We start from the raw sequence: 20370 nt of genomic DNA, 5'->3' as shown, positions 1-20370 counted from the left end.
ATGGCAGGAACACTGAATATAGTGAAATGGACTCATATCAATAAAAGAATTAATTATAGTGATCATTGTCATCACCGTGAGCTTAATCACATTATATTTATAAAGGATAAAAAATAAATAATTAAATTAATTAAAAAAAAAAAAAAATAAAAGTGAGATCTATAATAGTAATAAAAAATTATTATTATTATTATAATAAGTAATCAAAATCTAATATTAATAATAATAATATATTCTCATCTAAGTGAGTAATTAAAATCTAATAATAAGATAATATTATTAATATTATCAAAATTATTAATAGTATTAGTTTAAATTTTATTTTTTAATATTTAAAAAATTTCATTACTTCACCATTCATGCAGTTAGATTGTAAATATTATCTAAAAAAATAAAATACTTATAATTAAAAAATTATATAAAACCATTCGTACACATGATGTTAATAATTTAAATATTGTAGTGAACCTTATATGCTAAAGCCAATAGATCTGATTAATAATATTATAAAAGAAACCAAAAACTCATGTACATTATATTATTTTATATTATTATTTTTATATCCTTTCAAATTTTTAGTGATTCAAATTATGTGTAATATTAATATATATATATATATATATATATATATATATATATATATATATATATATAAATTAAATTATAAATATGTATAATAAATATAAATAACATGCAATGTACGATAAATAGAACTAATGGTTGTAAATATGTGTTATGCATGTTACTTTTAGTTGTAGAGATTCATGTTACATTTCAAGCACATTATACTTAGAAAGGTTAAAAGCATTTTTACACCTCACATGTAGCTGCATGCTTTATAAAAGTGTAACTACTTAAATCTTTATCTTTATATGAAAAGTCAATTGACACATTTATTATTAGTTACATCTCTTTGACATTTAAATTTTATAAAAGTATACCTATTAATAAAATTCTAATTAGCAAAACAAATGAATACATGCTCAATCAGGAGAGATGATAAAATATTATTATAAAATTTTTATAATTATAAAATTAACTAAATTACAATAATTATTTTAATTCTCCCTCCTTTCTTCTCATCGTCAAAAAAACTTCACCAGATTAAGCATCGTTGATCGGGGAATGAAGTTAGGGCCAAGGGGAGTTGATCGGCACATGCCTCGCTTGCATTGGTTGTTGGAAACAACTAGTATGGGCACCCGGAGGTCTTGCCAGATCGCGCATCACTAAAAGAGAAAAATGTCTTGGGGAACAACGTTGATGACGTTTGAGCATTCTCCCGCAATCGTTGACGTCACTAAAAGGCGTTAATATAATTCACCGATCATTAGAGTTAAATATTTACACTAGTTTATGTGTTAAATGAGATGTAACTAAAAGTGAAGATGATAAGTGACTTTTTATGTAAAGATCAAGAGTTAAATGGTCAAATGATGATGTTGAGAATCTTTGTGCAAGTCAGATCTACAAAACAAACAAGAGGACGAATGAATTAGCTTGGGTAATCTCTCCAATTATTAAGTCAATAATGATATTAAGCAAAATATAGAATGGACTATAGAATAACATACTTGATTGTGGAAACTTTAACTTCTTACATAGACATCTAATAGACTATCAAATGCTACTAGAAATGCATATGAGGTGTAATTTCATGTGATGGAATTCTATTAAAAGTAGTATATAGAATCCCATATGGATAGGGATAATCCTTTATTATAGATAGAATTATAATTTTACTAAGATTTTATCATCCGATTGAGAGAATCACTCAGTATTCAAGCCACTATATACAAAAAAAAAAAAAAAAAAAAACTATCATTTAAATCTTAGTTATGACTGCACTATCTGTTTTAAACCGTATACCTAGAAGTTCGAGTTTCAAATTTAAATACTTAAATATTTTGGGAATATCATATTAATTAATATAAATATAAAAACAAAAAAACAAAAATTACAAATAATAATAATAATAATAATAATAATAATAATAATAATAATATAACCTGTAGACATCATATTTCGGTCGACCCTCAAATGCAAGGTTCTTTTAAAATTGAAACTTTATCATGTTACCCGTTCTCGACCGATGACCTGATCACAGGTAGCTTTTTTGAACTCACTAATGGCTTGTCTTCGGAGTAATCCGATCTCACGTTCAAGTTAGATTGCTTTCTGATCACTTGGCCTTTATCCGATGTGTTCGAAACGATATTGGATCTCTGGACCATTCAATCTTGCATGCTATTACTTTCCGATCCCTTTATGTTCAAATACCTAAAAATTCCAAATCTGCATATGGTATTGTGATTAGGTATCTCGCTCGAATTCTCCAAACATTCATCAAGCAGAGCTAAGGTTCTATCCGATCCCTAAATAATGATTTTGACCTTAATAAGCTCAAGTCATTTTCAAATCTTTACAATTCTATCAAATCACTCTTCAAATGTTTTAAAGTTTCATTCGATATTTGGTCATAGCTCCGTCCGATCTCATGTTCATGTGTAATGTTTTTCCGATCTCTTGGAGTGGCTTGATGTTTTATAATTAATAACCAATCTCGGGTTTAATGTTCAACCGCATTCAATTGATTAAGTACTCAGGCAATTTGGTTTGGATGTTTTCTGATCTCATCAAGAAATTGAACATGAAAAGACTTATATTCATTTCAAAATAAAAATATACAAGTCATTCGACAGGAGGGTCTTCCCTAACCTGCTCTCCAAGTACATTATCAGTTCTATCATTCTCTCTCTCTCTCTCTCAGGCTCCTCCTCACTCTCCTCTTCAGCTCTGGGGACGAGATCCACCATCCAGGAGAAGTCTTCCTCAGGATAGCGCCTCATAAGCTCGGCCAGAAGATAGCCATGAGCATTCACATAAGCACTAGCTTCTCTCGCCATGGCCTCTTCTTCTTTCACTTTGATCTCTTCGGTAAGGCGAGTGACATCGGCAGATCGGCAGGCCTGAACATCTTCAAGTTCCCACTCCAATTCAACTATCCTATCCTCATAAGACTTCGTCCGATCTTCAATTTGGGTGATGTGGTCCTGAGTAGACGAAAGTTGGGCTTTGGTGGAAGTTGCGTCCTAGACTGCCTTTAGAATCTCCTGTGTCAAGAGTTGGGCCTTTTCTCTAATTATATGTTGCTTCACAATGCTCTCCAAACCCAAGCTCATCGTCTGAGCCAGAAGATCATCAATGCTATTCGGAATCAGTCTATTTCGGTCTTCCTGAAAACAGATAGTGGCACCCAGGACCTTAGCCAAGTTAGGATTCTCCTGATTGAGCGATTCTTTTCCAGAGAATGGATAAGGACTTGAGCACCACGAAAGAGTGTCCTTATGGCTGGTCGGGAAGACCCTCCTTCCGCACTTGAAGAGCGATCTCTACCTCTGGGGTTGACTACTCTAGAACGAACAGCTCGACACTTCTACCAAATCTCGCCTTGAAATTTGGGAGGCAGCAGCAACTTTCATTTCTCGCACTTTCCGGGTGACCTCCCTTTTTAGCTTACAGCTCTCCTTCGCACTCTCGCCTTCTGCCATACCTGCACAGAGAATAAGTTAGTGAGATCACCAAAGTTAGTGTCACGACCCAACCTATGGGTCGGACCGGCACTAGGACCTGGGCCAGCCTAAAGTCCCCGAGGCCCGTAGTAAGCCTAACTATTCCTTAACCTAACTCTAAGGCCCATTTGGGCCCAATTTCAAGAATTCAACTGGACAGAGTCCGGCCATAAAGTGGACCTTTCAATGGGGAGTTTTTGACTCACCTGACCTGTAAACACAATATATAATCAATTGGGGAGCTCAGCTCACCCTCTACATACTCAAATGTCATAAAAATAAATGGGAGCTCAACTCCCTCATCCAGTCCAACAAATATGCATATAATAATAAGTTTACAGGCCTAACATGACAATTATATTACAGTCCCCAAAACAAATAAATATTTCTAACACATGCGAAAATTCTAGGAGTTAATAGAATTACACAAACATTAATAAACAACCTGCGAAGAAGAAAAGCAGGTTAACCACAACAAAATCCTCCTGTAGCCTGAAAAATAATGAACAAGAGTGAGCGTTCGACTCAGAGAGTAAAATATTAATTTTAACCATAATCTCTATAACTATCTAAAGCTAATGCACCCTGTAGAGTGAAATGCAACATCAACAATATTTTCACATTATAACAGCAAAAAGGTAATTTGGAGCACTCACACACCCAGTAATGTCAAATCATAAATATATAGGAGCTGATCCCCTATACAGCTCTCTTTAATCTAACTTGTGCCAGCGAATAACTCAAGCCGGACTTTCGCTTAATAAACCAAATCGGGGTCCCAGCGAAGAACTCAAGCCGTGTCTACCCCAAAGGACCGGGTCCCAGCGAAGATCTCAAGCCGTGTCTACCCGTGTCTACGCCAACGCACGCACACTGCTCCAAATTCCCACAACAACATCCATGACACTTTAACAGTTGTGAATGCAACATAAAACGTGCCTAGAGTTTAACTACATAGATATATACATATAAGTGATGCATGGGCATGCTTGAACATATAATAATATCGAAATTACAATTAAAATTAATATTTTACTCACAGACTTGACAGCAGTCACTGTGGCGGCTGAGCGGAGGAAGAAGGCTGTCCCGGCTCACTTGACAGTTTTATTACAATCATTTAATAAATTTGACTCAATACAAACTAAGAAAAAGATCAAAAACGTTCTAAGTCGTGCCGAAAATCCAGCAGAGTTTCTCCTATACCTAGGACCTACCCAACCTGCAAACGGGTTTAAAACACACTTCTATATCCACCAACTGTACACCCATAACTCAATCATATCACACAGCCCCTCTTGGGCCCATCCAAACAGTCATCAATCACAATATATAAAATTACAGTTTAGTCCTTATAATTGATCCTTTTTGCAAAAACTATCCAAATAAACTCTAAAAATTCTAAAACTTTTCCCCGCAGTCCTTAGCAATATTACTAGGCTAATTTAAAAAGAATCATAATTTTCTGAGCTACCACGAATATTTTATGGATATTTAATCCCATTTAAGCACTAAAAAATTACAAAAAAGCAAGGTTCGGGTTTACCTATGCTGATTCCAATATCGGGAACGCGCTCAGGGCATCTGACAACAGTGAGGTAGCTAAAATCTCGATCCAATTCCAAGACTTTTTCGGTAGCCGATTTATCTAGCCGGAAATTCACAGACGCGGACAACTGTCAAATTTTTTAGAATTGAAGGTACCTACACGAAGCCCACAACACGGGGGTTAGTATAAAATTTTTACAGAAATTTCCAAGCTCATTTAATGCTCGAAAAAATACTGCGAAGTTTCGTGAGACCCACCGAAAAACGGTATCGAAAAATTTCGAAATTTATATTGCTGCGAAGCTCTCGACGAGTGGAGCACTCTGGTACTCTTGGTTTCCTCGTGGGGTTCACGGTTTGCGAGAAATCTAGCCCAAAAGTCGAAATGGGCTAAAACTTCCCGGACAAAAATTGGACAAATTGCTCGATGGATTTTGGTGTTCTTAGTGTCTATGGAAAGCTCTCGAAGTGTAGATAGTGTTTGACACAAGACCCAGCCCAATTGGTGGCCGGATCGGCCGAGAAGCAAAGGCATCACGCATGCGCAGGGGAGGAGTTCCTGGGCATTTTCCGGCCACCTGGGACGATAGCCGGCCGTGGGGAGGCACTCGGGCGGCGCGCTGGCGAGGTGGGGAGGCTAGGGAGGCGGCGGCGCAGCCTGGGGTGTGAGGGAGGAGAGAGAAAATGGGAGAGAGAGGAGAAGAGGAAACGCGTGCGGGAAGAAAAAAAAGAAGAAGAAGAAGGAGCTGGCTCGATTCGGTCGGTCCGATCTGGTCCGATTCGATTCGGTCCGGTTCGATTCGGGGTACCCGAAATTGAATTTTTACTCTGTCTTGGGACAAAAAACGAGGTCCAAAAATTCCGAAAAAATTCCAGAAAACTCAGAAAAATCCATAGAATCCAAATATATTTTTAGTTTTGCCACGTGATCTTTAAATTAATTTTTAAAAATCATCAAAGTTTTATATTTTCGAAAAATCAAACCCGATTTCTAAAATTCGAAAAATTTCAAATAATTTCCTAAAATTTAAATAAAATTAAAACATTAATATTACTCACAAAATAATAAATTTAAAAATTTGGGGTGTTACAGTTAGGAGACTGAAGATTTAGGTTATACCGATCCCGGGTCTAAGGTTAAAGAGCTACAGCTTATAGTCCTCATGGGCGATCATTTGCATTAACCACCACTTTAGTTCGGCCATAACCGCATCCAAACATGAATACTTGTGAGTGGCGGCCTGATCCTTCAATTCCTTTACCATGGCGTCCTCGTCTTTATTTATGGCGATCTTCTTTGGAACTGAAGGAATCAGATACTGCCAACTACACGGGATACTCTCAAAGCCATTCGGGTCCTTACTCCTCAATATGAAGAACCAACTTTTCCAATTCTTCAATGAAGAAGGGAGATCGGTGAAAAGCCCGCAATTTGGCTTGGCTTGGAAAAACCAATACTCATCGTCCTTCCGTCGAGCGAGCCTATGCAACTCAACAAAGACGTTTACTGTAGGCTCGAGCTTTTGAGCTCAGCATAAACCTTTGAAAGCCACCAAAGTTCGCTAGGAGTTTGGGTGCACTTGGGGTACACAGACATGATGGAACTTTAGAACGGCTCTAAAGAATTCGTTCAGGGGAAACCGAAGCTCGACCTTCAATTATTCTTCATATACCATGATCAAGTCATTTTCTTCAAAGAAATGATCAGCTTGGAGATCGCCATGACATCTGATAAGCTCGAAGGAGTTAGTTCGAAGGTTGTACTCTTGGCTAATGGACTGGAGATCGGTCTCCTTGAGAACTGATGGCAACTCGTCCACAGGTAAGTTCTCTTTCCCTGAAGAAGACACTTATTTTTATTTAGTTGCCCAACCATGGGCTGGGACAGTGGTTGTAGAAGGTTCGGGTCGCTTACTCGGTCTGGCCACCTCACCTTCGTCCGATGTCTATGAGATATGAATGGAAGGAGGACTAGCAACTCTCTGACCATCGGTATCACTCATTTTTAAAGAACAAAAGTGAAATCAATTAGAAAAAGATCAAAACTCTTACCGGAGTATAAATCAGTGCCGAAAAACTCTAGAAAACAAGGGAGAGTATCGAAGTCGCTAGAGGAAGGCCTGAAAATAACATAAGGGAACAAATGGCTAACCTCCTCCCTATTTATACCCGCCCAAGCATTAAATTCTCATGAAGCCCCAAGGGATGCATCGGTTAGCTGGACCGGGCCGTTTCAATGACATGTCAAAAGAAGATTCCAAAAACATAGTAAAAGGTCGGACAAATGAGATCGGTTAACGAAGATCATCAGATCGAATAGGATTCTGAACCAACAGATCAGTAAAATGGCGATTCGTCTAGGGATCAGATCGAGTACATTTATCAGAGATCGGAACAATAACCAATGCAATAATAAAACAAGAATATACAGATCCAAATTTTAATAATAGATTTCATTTTATTTCCAAAAGGTCAGATTACATCCTTTGGGCGATCTCTCAAGATCAGATTACATCATTTGGGTGATCTCTCAAAGATCAGATTATATCATTTAGGCGATCTCTCAAAATCAGCACTACATTCTACCTAACTTAGACTACTCCTGAGCCTAGAATGCTAGCCTATGTCAAAGCCTAGTCTTGTGGCTGAATCAAAGATGTGTTTGATCAGAAAGCCAGCAATAAATACTGGCAGATGTACAGCTCAGATGGGGTGATTATGACTCTCATGATATTGAGCGGTGTCATTTTCAATGTCATCGATCAGAACCGAGCTGCAATCGGGACCCTCGAGATGGTGAGGAGCCAAATGAACTTCAAGAGGTAGTCATCGATATTAAGATTGAAATTAGCGGTCCTCTTATCAAAGATCAGTCTACGAGCCATACCGATGGGCCGATCCGAGATCGGCACGGTAGTCAGTTTCGACCTTGATCGGTCAATTAGTCCAGTTCCTTCACCGTCATCAGACGATTCCCTCATGAACCTCTGATCATCGGAATTGCTCATTTTCAAGAGATGAATAAAGAAAACATTCGAAAAAAGATTAAAGTGGTTGTCGTGAGAAGAATCCTTGCCGAAAAAGCTAATCACTGAGAAATAAAACATTGAAGATTCACCAAAGAAAGAGAGTTGTGGGTATGCGAAGAAGAATTCGTCAGCATATATATAGGGCCTTGGCATTTATTGTATGCAGAACTCAAAGCGGACTCATCAGTAATTGAAGAATTTATTGCTTTAACCGATGCAGGTCAGATTGAGGGGAGAGATCAGAAAATAAGACAGATGAGGAAGTAAGAAGGGACTAGATGCAAAAGATAGAGATCGGAATAATAACCCTGAAATGGGTTAGTCACAATGGGAAGATCGGAAAAACGAGGGACAACCTATAGAGATCTGAAAACTCAGAGAATTGAATAACTTCTAGTCATGACCTTTAGTTAGCTCCCTTCACCATTAGATCCGAGTTAGTTAAAGCATTGCAGGCATGATCTAATCCTCGCCACACATCTCGTTTCTAAGGACACACTCCTAGCCGCCAGATTTCAAATGGTTAAAGCAGCCTAATACATCTTGATCTACACCGTTGATTATAATTGTAAGGATGGATTTGGAGCCTTTGGATCAAAAGCAGATGACAGATTCGATGCTTTTTGTTCCTAGCCTTAGATCCATTTTGTAAGGCAAGACCCTTGACCGTTGGATTGAGGGATAAAAGGACAGAAATTCTGAAAGGAATACCAACCCTCAATTTTGATTCTCTTTAATTCCCAGACATCAGATTATGTCCTTTTGAATTTAGGCCTTTCATCTCCTCCTGATAAGATCCTGACCCTCCATTTGAGCACCCATTCCCTATAAATACCTGCATGTAATACTGTAGGAGGGAGTTGTAACATCCCTATTTGCATAGCCTGGTATATTTCACTGTTACAGTGACCAGAGCCGGTCCGGACAATTAAGGGGATTAGAACCACACTTAAGACAACTAGATAAGCTATAAACACAAATAATTAATAATTGCCAATTAGTTAAGTATAAATAAGAAAAACAGAACATAAGAAGTTAAACGAGCCGAGAGTCACAGCGATGGGTGACCTTCTCGGGAAGGACTACGAAGTCGATTTAAACTCAAATTTCGAACCGTAAAATGTGACGCTGTAGTCCTTAGGACTATTACGAACATAGTGAAAAAGAGAAAATCACAAAAAAGAATTATTAAGTCAGTCAAATAATTAGGTCAGGGAGCCACAAGAGATATTGAATTATTTGCAAACCGGGTTGAACCGGCGAGGGGCAATTTGGTCAATTGACCCCGAAAGCCGACTCCTGACCTAACTATCAAATACAATCAGAGAAAAGAAAATTTCAGAGTCGAGAATTAAATTAAAGAACTAATAGAAAAATAAATAGAAAAAAAAGGGAAAATAAAAAAGTGAAGGAGATGACATCATGCATGACATAATGCATGATGCCATAAATATAATAATTAATATATTTAATTAATTAGATATTTTGGTCTTCCATAAGATAAAAATACAAGAAAAGAAAAAAAAAAAAACCAAAAATTCCTTCTTCCTTCCCTAAGTTGCCGCCCCACCTTTCACTAAGTTACCATGGAAGAAACTCTATTGAAGCTTGAGTTCAAGCTTCAAAACCCTTACTAAACCTTACCTTGACCCCAAATTAATCCATTAGAACTTGATAACCTCACTTGAGAAGAGGATTGAGCAAGAAAGAAAGAAGGAAAGAGGAGTGGAATTGAAGATTGAAATTCAAAGTTTAAGGTTAGTGAATTTAAATTGAAAATTTATGTTTAATATTTGTGTTCTTGGTGTAGGTAACTTAGATCTTAACTTAAAATTAAAAGAAAAAAATTGTTGGGGGAGTAATATGAATTTCGTCCATCTAGGGTTAGGGTTTGCTATGGATGATTTTGATGCAAATTATGAAATAGTTAAGTGTGATTGAGTGTGTGAAAACTAAATTTGCATTTAGAATTCAACAAATGTAACAAATTGGTGAATTAGGGTTTGGACTTAGGGTTTAGAGACAAAAATGTGAGAAATTGGTAAATGATGTCTTTGACCTAGTTTGAAGTGAGAAATGGTCATTTGTGACCAAATGAAATGTGTTAGAAGTGTTTGAACCAAAAGCAAATTCGGATTCAATGAGGTTATGCTGCTGGCAGCAGGACCAAGGTCCCTCTGAGGGATCAAAATTGAAAATTTATAAGTCCAATTGGTATGAGACCAATTGGGAATGAAAATAGACACTAAATGACACAATTTTCATTTAGGAAGCATGCCCAAAAAGTGACCAAAACCTAGTGAATAAATTGACCAAATTCGAAAAATCTCAGTCTATCCTATACAAACTGACTCTGTTCATTTGGCCATAACTTGAGCTAGACAGATCTAAATGACCTGAAATTTTACCAGTGGACAGATGAGATATAGACCTAAAACTTTCATGAAGAACACAAATCCAAATTATGCCATTAACCTAGTCATTTGGCCACCCAAAGTTGGTGACCTAAAACTGCCAGAACCAAAATTTGCCCAGAAATCTGGGTTAAGTCCAATCCGGCAGCCATGATTCAAATGGCTATAACTTGAACTACAAAACTTCAATTGGAGTGATTCAAAAAGGAGAATAAACTTAGGACAATAGGGAACATTTTCTATGAAGAAAGTTTTGCCAAATTCTAACAGTAAAATGACCAATGGAACAGTGCAACTTAAGATACCAAAACTGAAAATTTGCAAAATTGCCTAAAAGACATATAATTTGAGTAAACAACCAAAACCAACAAATTTAGTGACCAAAATGTGGTATGTGGGTGAAGTTGGAATTTCCATACCTATTAAGCCTTAGAAAGTCAACAAATTGACTTGAATAGTACCATGAATAGTAACTCCAAAATGAAAATTTTCAAGAATGTTAGTTTAAGCATATTGGGGCTAGAATTAAGTATTTATGAATTAATTATTGGATTTATTGTGAAATAAGATACTGAAACACTATAAATTTTGTGTTTCAGTTAAAAAAGACCCGGAAGGTATAAGGGACTGAGTCAAGGCCTAGAGGCGACTCACGTCAGGTTTGTGCACAATAAATTTAAAATTCCTTGTTTCTACTTGACAATTCTTGAAATAAATGTTGTGAATAATTTTGATTGTTATGGCTTTGAAAATATTATTTGAAAAATAGTGTGTTGCCTACTTTGTAAATGAAAAGTTTATAATGAAATATGATTTGTGAATTGCGTAAAATATTTGAATAACTTGATTTAAATTGTTTTTAATTTACACTTGGCATGGCAATATTAGTATGTTCCTCCTCCACTTGTGGGGTGAGTTTGATTTTTGATCACTTTCCTCCCTCTCTGGCCTTACAGTCTGAGAGGTGAGTTTGGATGAGTACTCATTAGCTAGCTAGCCACCTCCCTCATTGATTTTGATTAGTGGGGTGAGTTTGCCTTGTTGTGGTGTACAACACGACATGTTTGGAAATTTTATATCATGGCCTAAGTTGTGTTATTATTTGGCAACACTGTGTTTATTAAATTGTTTGATGAAGTTGTGCTATATTAAGCTTTGAAAATTATGATTTGTTATAAATGTGATTTGAGAAAAAAAAAATTGTGAAATGCGAAAATGAGATTTTTGAATGATGATTTGTTCATAAATGTTTTATATTATGCATTTTATGCTTTATTGTGCACCACTGAGTATTTATATACTCAGCGATAGCTTTAATTTGCTGTCGCAGATAGAGAAAATGACATAGCAGCAGAACGAGCTGCTACAGTTAGAGAGGAGCACAATTGAAGAATTTTTGTATTGGTATTGTCTATACCCTGGTAGTTTAGTTTGATGTAAATATGATAGCATGCATATGTATCTCTGTAATTTGAGCAATTGTACAGATAAAATTGTAATAATATTATTTTTGAGATTTTGCATCTGTAAATTAACTTATGATTGTAAATTAATGATTTAAAATGCAATGTGCATGAGTTATGAAATGTTTTGAGATATTAATTCTTGATTTGAAATTTGGATTTTGAATTAAAGTGTTGCTATTGCTGTTAATTTGAAGTTTGGTGGTTGCAAATGGAGTTGTGATTGAGAAATATATTGGGAGTGTTTCTATTTTCAGGTTTTGAAGAACTGTTTTCTTAAAATACAGACGGCACTCTGTTGAAATTTTTGTAAAAATTATGGAAATTTTAAATATCCAAAAATTTGATTAATGTTTGGACTCTAAATGAAGGTTTTTAATATTTGAAAAAAAATTTTACCCACTAATTCCAAAATGAACGAAAATTATTTTAAAATCCCTTGTAGTATATTTAATGGGTTACCGGTAGGTGAAGTAAGGTAATTCATTAGGTGTACTGCGGGAACATGTTACATCTCACGAGGAGTAGGGTGTGACAGGAGTGGTGATTATCGTGGAAAGACTCTGAACTTCGATATAGTCTTATTGCCTATTATTCGAAGCTCTCAACGCTTTGAGAAACTTTAGAAACTAGTTTTCTGAAATAACTCATTTAAAAGAGCTTTAAATCCTGTGATTCTCATTTTCAGTATCTGTGCATTACCCTGCGAGCTCAACTTCACTCCGCTTCGCCCCCATCACCTCGGGTCAACTCAAGTTTTTCAGCCGTCTCAGTCTTCAGCTCCCTAAGATTTGCTGATATCGGCGTTGGCTCACCCATCATCCGAACTTTCCACAGGTAAGCATTTAACCTGTCATTTGTTGAATATCCTTGGTTCGTTTTCTTAAGTATTTTTTTAAGGTATCTAGTCACACTGAGTCTTAGAATAGGTTGTGTTAGCTTGTAATCATTACCTTTGTCTTTTTTTATCATTCGCAAATTTCATTTTTATCGTCACCTCATTCTTATTTCTCTCGAAAACAAATGTTCGAGTCATTGACGATTAGTGAATACTCTAAAGAGTACAGGTAGAAGTATTGACACGGTAGTTTTTTAGTCCAAATAAATGAAAATAATAGGAAAATGAGTATGACTTGAGTAGTTATTGAAAGGTCAGAATAGGCTGAAGGGGTCAAAATGAGAAAATAAGTTATGAGATCGGGTCCTAGAGTGAGCCCAGACGGTAAGACAATGGATCAGAAATCAAGACAAAGTTTAGACCTCGGGTAAGCGACCAAAAAAGGGATGGAGTCTGAAACCAAAGAGTTCCGATAAAGCAATCATGTAGAAGATTGGTAAGGAGTTCGGATCAATGCCTGCCATCCAGTTATAAAATCCCATAGACAAGGAAAAGCCTTTCATAGGGGTTTCCTGTGTCTTCGGTAGTTTTTTCCAATATGAAAGGGGTCAGGAGAGATCCCTTACCCAAATCCCTAGTTTAAAATTCTAATAAAACGTCATTCTTATAAAAATGGGGGATCGGGAGAGAGTTTTTACCCGAGTTCTTATCTAAATTTTAATAAAATATATTAAGAGATCGGGAGAGTTTTCTTACCTGAGTTCTTAGCTTAAGTTTTTAATGAAATATATTAAGAGATCAGGAGAGAGTTCTTATCTGACTTCTTAGCTTGAAGTTTAACAAATATATTAAGAGATCGGGAGAGAGTCCTTTCCTGAATTCTCAACTAAATTCTAATAAAATGTTTCAGATCGAGAGAGAGTCCTTTCCCTTCTAATCCTAATACTTTTATTACAAAACTCTCTATATGTTCTAAACAACGGGTCTGCGGGAGAGTTCTTCCAAAGTATCCCGAATATTATGTTGAGGCCCGATAGAGAGTCCTCCTCAAGACACTCATATTTACAAGGCAAAATTCCCCCTGAAAATATCACAACTTCAGTATTCATATTAATCCTCAAAACACCTATTATACAATACCTATTCACTGAAGGGTCATCTCATGCACTCGTGTTCTTGGGCAACCCGTAATAGTAAAATATTAAACATTCCTTTTATCCATACAAAGGATTAACATCATCATTCTAACCCTAAATTATCAATCTCAATTTATAAAGAGCACATCATTAAATCTGCTTACCCTCGTTGAGGGACGAGGTGGGGTGCCTAACATCTTGCCCACCCGTATATGGACCTCGAACCTGGAATCTCTGTTTTTAAAGTGGTTTTTTTTTAAATAAGCAGTTTTCTTTATTTTTCCTTAAAATTAAAGTGACGACTCCTCACTTTTTCCACTTTGGTGAGAATCATTCGGCGTCCACAAAGTCCTTGCGATAGCTTAGCGACTCCACTGGGAACTGAACTCAGAATCTCTGGTTTAGAAGTCCAAAGAGCAAATTTAATTATGTGTTCTTATGAGTCAGTAATTATGGGGGTTAACTTATAGAATCAGAGATTTTAATATTTGATTTTTATTCTCTCTAACCATTTTATTTGTTTTGATTGTTTCATTTATTGTAGTAATCTTCGCCTAAATTTCCTTGAATAAGGAAGAGGTAAATACGTCCCTTCACACACTAATCACCTACACGATGTCCTCACACGCTTTAGCCCTATGCTCAGGCTCTCTTACCCTGTAGGAAGTAGGAGAGGGTCATGTAGCGGTACCCGTGGGTTTTTACCCCATTAGTATCCGTGAAGACTTCTACTCAGATTGGAACTTGTTTCACTTATTGTGATAATCGTGGATTTTTTCTGTCATTATCATAATGATGAAATGGGGCTCTACTGTTTACATTAGGGACAATTTGAGGACCTGTGGCTTTAGAAAATTAGACCTTGAGCTAAACCATCACATTAGTCAGAGACTATGATAAGCCATTGTTGAAGGTAGGACCATCCTATTAGATAGTACCTACCCGGTGTCACGGTTACCTTATTTTAAGACAAAAGGGACGTACTTGCTCTCACCTTACTCTAATTATATTTTTAAATTTTTCTTAAATAACATGAGGGTAATTTTGAATCACACTGCCAGGATGATCTAAACACCTTCCTACTTTGATAGGTGTATAAATATGGCCATGCAAGTAGTATAATTCAAAATTACCTAAATTTATTCTGCTACCTTATTTTCTTTACAGGTATTAAAAAATTGGTATCTGCCAAGGGTAGGAAAAACTTTAAGATGGCATCTTCGAGTCAATCAACCAAAAATGTTTCAAAACAGAAACGAGATGCTCAACAAAGATTCAAATCAATCCATGACTCGAAATCCTTACAGACTAGTAAGATAGAAGCAGAAGCCCATCCATTGCCCCCATTAGATCCTAGTAAAATTGAGATCAGAACAGTTGGTTTCAATGACTTTTTAAATAGTTGGAAATCATTGCCCAATCATGCCCGAATACAGGTCGAGGAGAAATATGGGAAGATTGCCTCCTTGATACGGGTCAAAACATAGGCTTTGGCACTAAAGGCCATGTTATCTACTTGGAATCCTAATTATAGGGTATTTTCTTTTAATGATGTCAACACGACACGGGAGACATGCCCCAAAGTAATCACTTTAAATATCTCAGCTCGGTCCTTCAAGTAGATGGGGGATGTGAGGAGGATTTTAGTTATAGGATTAAAGCCGGATGGTTAAAGTGGAGACGTGCCACAGGAGTTTTATGTAATAGCAAGATTTCTAGTAAGTTGAAGGGAAAATTTTACCATACAGCCATACGACCGGCTATGTTATATGGTAGTGAGTGTTGGGCATTGAAGGAGTCGTATGCGTCTAAGATAAGAGTTGCAGAGATGAGAATGTTAAGATGGATGAATGGCCATACTAGACTAGATAAAGTCCGTAATGAGAGTATTAGAGAAAAAGTAGGAGTGGTACCAATTGAGGATAAGTTGAGAGAAGGGAGATTGAGTTGGTTTGGTCATGTAAAGCATAGACATACAGAGGCTCCAGTTAGACAAGTAGAGCACATTAGGTTAGAGGATAGAAAGAAAAAAATGGATAGACTTAAATTGACTTGGAGGAGAGTAATACAATATGACCTAGAAGCATTACAAATTTCTGAGGATTTAACTCAAAATCATTTAGAATGAAGAAAGCGAATCCATATAGCCGAGTTGGGATAAAGGCTTAGTTGAGTTGAGTTGATGTCAACATGACACCTACGGTAGAAGAATATCAGACGCTACTAGAAATCCCTTATGGAGCTCAGAGTCGTATTTATCTCCACCTTGATCACAAACAAAAAACGATTTGCACAAATAATAGGAGTCCCAGCAGAGGAAGCCAGAGTAAAAGAAACCATTAAGGGAGAACTAGCATGGGTGGCCTTGGATCTACATTAAGAAGCAATTGGACCAGCACATTCAGAGTAAGAAATAGGATAAAGCTTTGTTAGTTTTAGCTTTAGGGATTTATGGACTGGTTTTATTCCCCAGACCTCTGGGAATTGTCACCCATAACGTCACGGAATTATTTTGGGCGGTGGAGAAACAGAATGTCAATCCAATACCTACTATTCTTGCCGAGACTTTCTTGACCTAGACATATTACCGTCATCAGGGTAAGGGAATCATTAAGTGCTGCATCCCGCTGCTGTATCTTTGGATCCTCAGTCATATTTGTCCATTAGAAACCAAGGGTCTGACCTGGTACTCTGACCAACCCATTATTGAAAAGATGGTGAAGCTAGTAATTAGTCGAAAGGATGAATGACAATGGTAAGAGCAGATTCTGAATTTTAGTAGTCACAATTACTGTTGGAGGAAGTTGTGGGCTACAGGCCAACCCATCTTGGTCAGCACAAGAGGTCATCATTTTGTACCATTGATAGGGCTAACCGGATGCACAAGCTACATCCCAGCTATGATAATGAGGCAATTTAGCTTGACTCAATTTATTCCTAATATTGAAGGATTCTGTCAAACTCATTTCTATCATGAACCATATAGAGAAGACGAATTGAAAGCTTTGTGCAAATCCTAGGAAGAGGTGATCTTGATGGAACGAGCACCTAAAGGGCCAAGTACAACTGAGGAATATTTCTTATCAAGAAACGAGAGAGACAAGGAGTATCAAATCTCCAAACTAGCAAGGTCTAGGGAAAATATATCTCGCCAATAAGTCTATTTGGAAGGAGGTGATACCAGATCGAGTAGCCCTCTTCGAAATTTGACTACTGAGAACCAGCAATTGAAAGAGTGCATAAAAAGAAAGTCAAGAGTAAGCGTTGGAAAGGGAAGCAAGGAGACTTAGAAAGGAAATGACTGCTACAGAAACGGAATATGAGAGCTGAAAAACCCAGTTGGTGAAAGAGAAGGCTTCGCTCCAAAGCATAGTAAAGGAGAAGGAGATGCAAAATGGCAAATTACGAGAAAAACTGGAATATCATGAGATATTGGTGGAAGAAAACAAGCAAGAAAACAAGAGGAGGAAGCATGAACTTAAAGATCAGACACAATTAATCAATGATATCTCAAAGGAGTGTGCCAAAGAAAGAAAGGAAAAGGACAGACAAGCCACCCTTTATCAAGAATTGCGTGAGAATGTCGACCGATTAGAAAAGATGATAGCATAAGGGAAATAAGAACTGCTGCTTGAATCCGAATATGCTTTGAAGACATTCAACTCTACGAGATAAGAAACGAGATTGTATGAGTATCTCAAAATATGCCATTGTATTTTAATGAGCCTTCCTGAGCCTAAGCAATAGTATAATACTATGTATGCTTCACAAATAATAAAACTATGTTCTGGGACCTTGAAACTTATAAATGAATAATATAACTCCGGTGGAATTTATCCTCATTAGAGCTATGCGAAAAGACTTATACACTATATGAACATGTATCATAACCACGCATACGCCCCGTCATTCACGGTTGGACTATTGAATGATACCATTGTAAAAGATAATGTAATCTACCCTTGACAGATACCATTTTCAGCAATTGTTTGCTGTAGTATCCTTTGACCAGCCAAAACTTTGGCCATAGTAAGTTTATTTGTAGAAATAAAACTGATAACGCAACTTTCTATAGGAAACCAATATTGCCCCCAAAGTAAATCCGATCCGGCAACCAGTTATGCCAAGAAAAGTTTACTTAACAAGATCCTGAGAGAAGAAGATAATTGAAGAGCAAGAACAAGTGTAGAACCTGCAGGGGCAAGTTTTAGAATTAAGGGAACAAATCTCAGAATTAATGAAGATGAAAAGAGAAATGTCCCAAAACAAAGAAAGCACCCGGCCAGCATCGGAACTGAATTTACCAGTGATTCCCCCACTTACAACAACAGTTGATACTCGTGCTCAAAAGCTTCATGATCAAGCCTCAACTTCCTTCACCTTCCAAACTCCCATCCCTAACCCAACAATTACCTTCAATCCAACATTCCCTAGCAGCGAGTTTCCTATCTCTTATCACCAAGCTGTCCCGAATGCGGAATCTCATCCTTCAGCACCAATCCCTTCAGTTTACCCTGCAACCAATTTTCTGACTCGGGGAATAGCTCATGCAATAGGAGGGGAAAGTAGAGAAAAAGAAAATAAGAAGTTATCTGCTCTGGAAAAAAGACTAAGAGCTATTGAAGGGCTAAATACATATGGCTCAATCGATGTGTCTTCGCTGAGATTAGTACCAGATGTGGTGGTGCCACCAAAATTTAAAGTCCCAGAATTCGACAAATACAGTGGAAACTCTGACCCACGCATCCACTTAGCCACTTACATAGCTAAGATGTTCGCTCTCACAGAAGATGACAGACTCTTGGTACAGTTCTTCCATAAAAGTCTCACAGAAGCAGCCTTACATTGGTGCATACAATTGGATAAGAGTATATTACGCTCCTGGAAAGATTTGGTTAATGCTTTCTTTAAACAGTACAAGTTCAATTATAATGTTGCCCCCATAATGAGAGACCTCCAAAACCTGGTACAAAGGAAAAGGGAGAGCTTTAAGGAGTATGCCCAGAGGTGGAGAGAAAAGGCAGCTGAAGTTTATCCTCCAGTGACAGACAGTGAACTCTGCTCTCTATTCATTGAGACTCTGAAGGCCCTATACTTCAATTTAATGATTGGGAATACTTCTAACAGTTTTTCTGATATCATCCAGACAGGAGAAAGGATTGAAGCGAATCTCCGATTAGGGAGGTTACAAGAAGTAGTAGGAGAGAGTTCTATGAAAAAGCTTACTAATTTCGAGAAAAGGAAAGAAGGGGATGTACAGTTCATTTCAAAACAAATTCACCTACCACCACAAAATAATTTTCACCCATACACCTCAGCCCAAAGTCCATACCCTCCAGCCCAAATTCCAATGGTAGCAAATGTTCTTCCTCCATTCTCGAACTATCATCGCTCACAATATCCTCCCCAAGCTGCCTATAATCCCAGACCATCTGACCAAAATACTCCTTTCAGACCACCTGCTCCTCAACCTGGCCCAAGACCATCAAGGAATTCTGATCCACCATTACCACTCCCACTCAGTGAAATTTACAGTTATCTCAAGACCTGCTCCAAAAATGATTTTTTTTCTGTTCCCACCACATCAACACCGCCAGCACCACCTTTGACAATCATACGTACCCCACCACAGCTGCCTGTTACCAATACCCATGTTGTGCCTTGGAATTATAATTTCCAAGTTTATACATAGAGTGCATCCTGCAGTACTTCCATCTCTACCCTCAATCATACCTACACTCAACCCATCACCACTCCTAAACCATGTTTCACCCCTCATGCTCACTTCAAAATGACCTCTACGGGTCCCTCTAATGACTTTGCTCCCTAATTCATCTCAGAACCTGCCCTAACAAATGACTCTCCAAATCTAGAAATAGAATTTATTACTAAAAGTGGGAGGTGTTATGACACTGAGGAAAAGAAAAGTAAAGGGAAAGTAGAATTAGGATAGTCACCTGAGATTGAGGAAAAGGTGGGAAAAGTAATAGAGAAGGGGGAATCTAGTAGTGGGAAGGAAGAAGATGAACTACTATTACAAATCATGAAACAGAGTGAGTACGATGTGATTGAACAATTAAAGAAGACACCTGCTCGAATCTCCTTGTTGTCATTAATACTAAGCTCGGAAGTGCATCGCCACACCTTACAGAAGGTTCTAGACCAGGCCTTTGTAACCCCGGACATCACACTGGGGCAATTTGAAAAGATAGTCGGACAAATTCAGGCATCCAATCTCATCACTTTCTCAAAAGATGAAATAGACCTGGCTGGCTTGAAGCACACCAAAGCTCTGCATGCGACAGTTAAGTGGAAAGGATGTTTGGTAGCTAAAGTTCTAATTGACAATGGCTCAGCACTCAATGTCTTG

At 37.4% G+C, this 20370-nt stretch overlaps 1 protein-coding gene across 1 annotated transcript; it reads left to right on the top strand.

Moving 5' to 3' along the window:
- Positions 1-18255: 18255 nt before the first annotated feature.
- Positions 18256-19692, top strand: LOC131174625 (uncharacterized). The gene has a single exon (XM_058138380.1). It carries the CDS (start codon positions 18256-18258, stop codon positions 19690-19692), a length of 1437 nt encoding a protein of 478 aa, XP_057994363.1.
- The last annotated feature ends 678 nt before the right edge of the window (positions 19693-20370 follow it).

Source organism: Hevea brasiliensis, chromosome 16 (assembly GCF_030052815.1).
Source record: "Hevea brasiliensis isolate MT/VB/25A 57/8 chromosome 16, ASM3005281v1, whole genome shotgun sequence".
Taxonomy (NCBI): domain Eukaryota; kingdom Viridiplantae; phylum Streptophyta; class Magnoliopsida; order Malpighiales; family Euphorbiaceae; genus Hevea; species Hevea brasiliensis.
The sequence above is the reverse complement of the archived record's forward strand: the minus strand, read 5'-3'. Positions and strand labels throughout refer to the sequence as shown.

Bases quoted from the DNA above. Each gene is read 5' to 3' on its own strand.
- LOC131174625 (XM_058138380.1), top strand. From the start codon at position 18,256: ATGTCCCAAAACAAAGAAAGCACCCGGCCAGCATCGGAACTGAATTTA.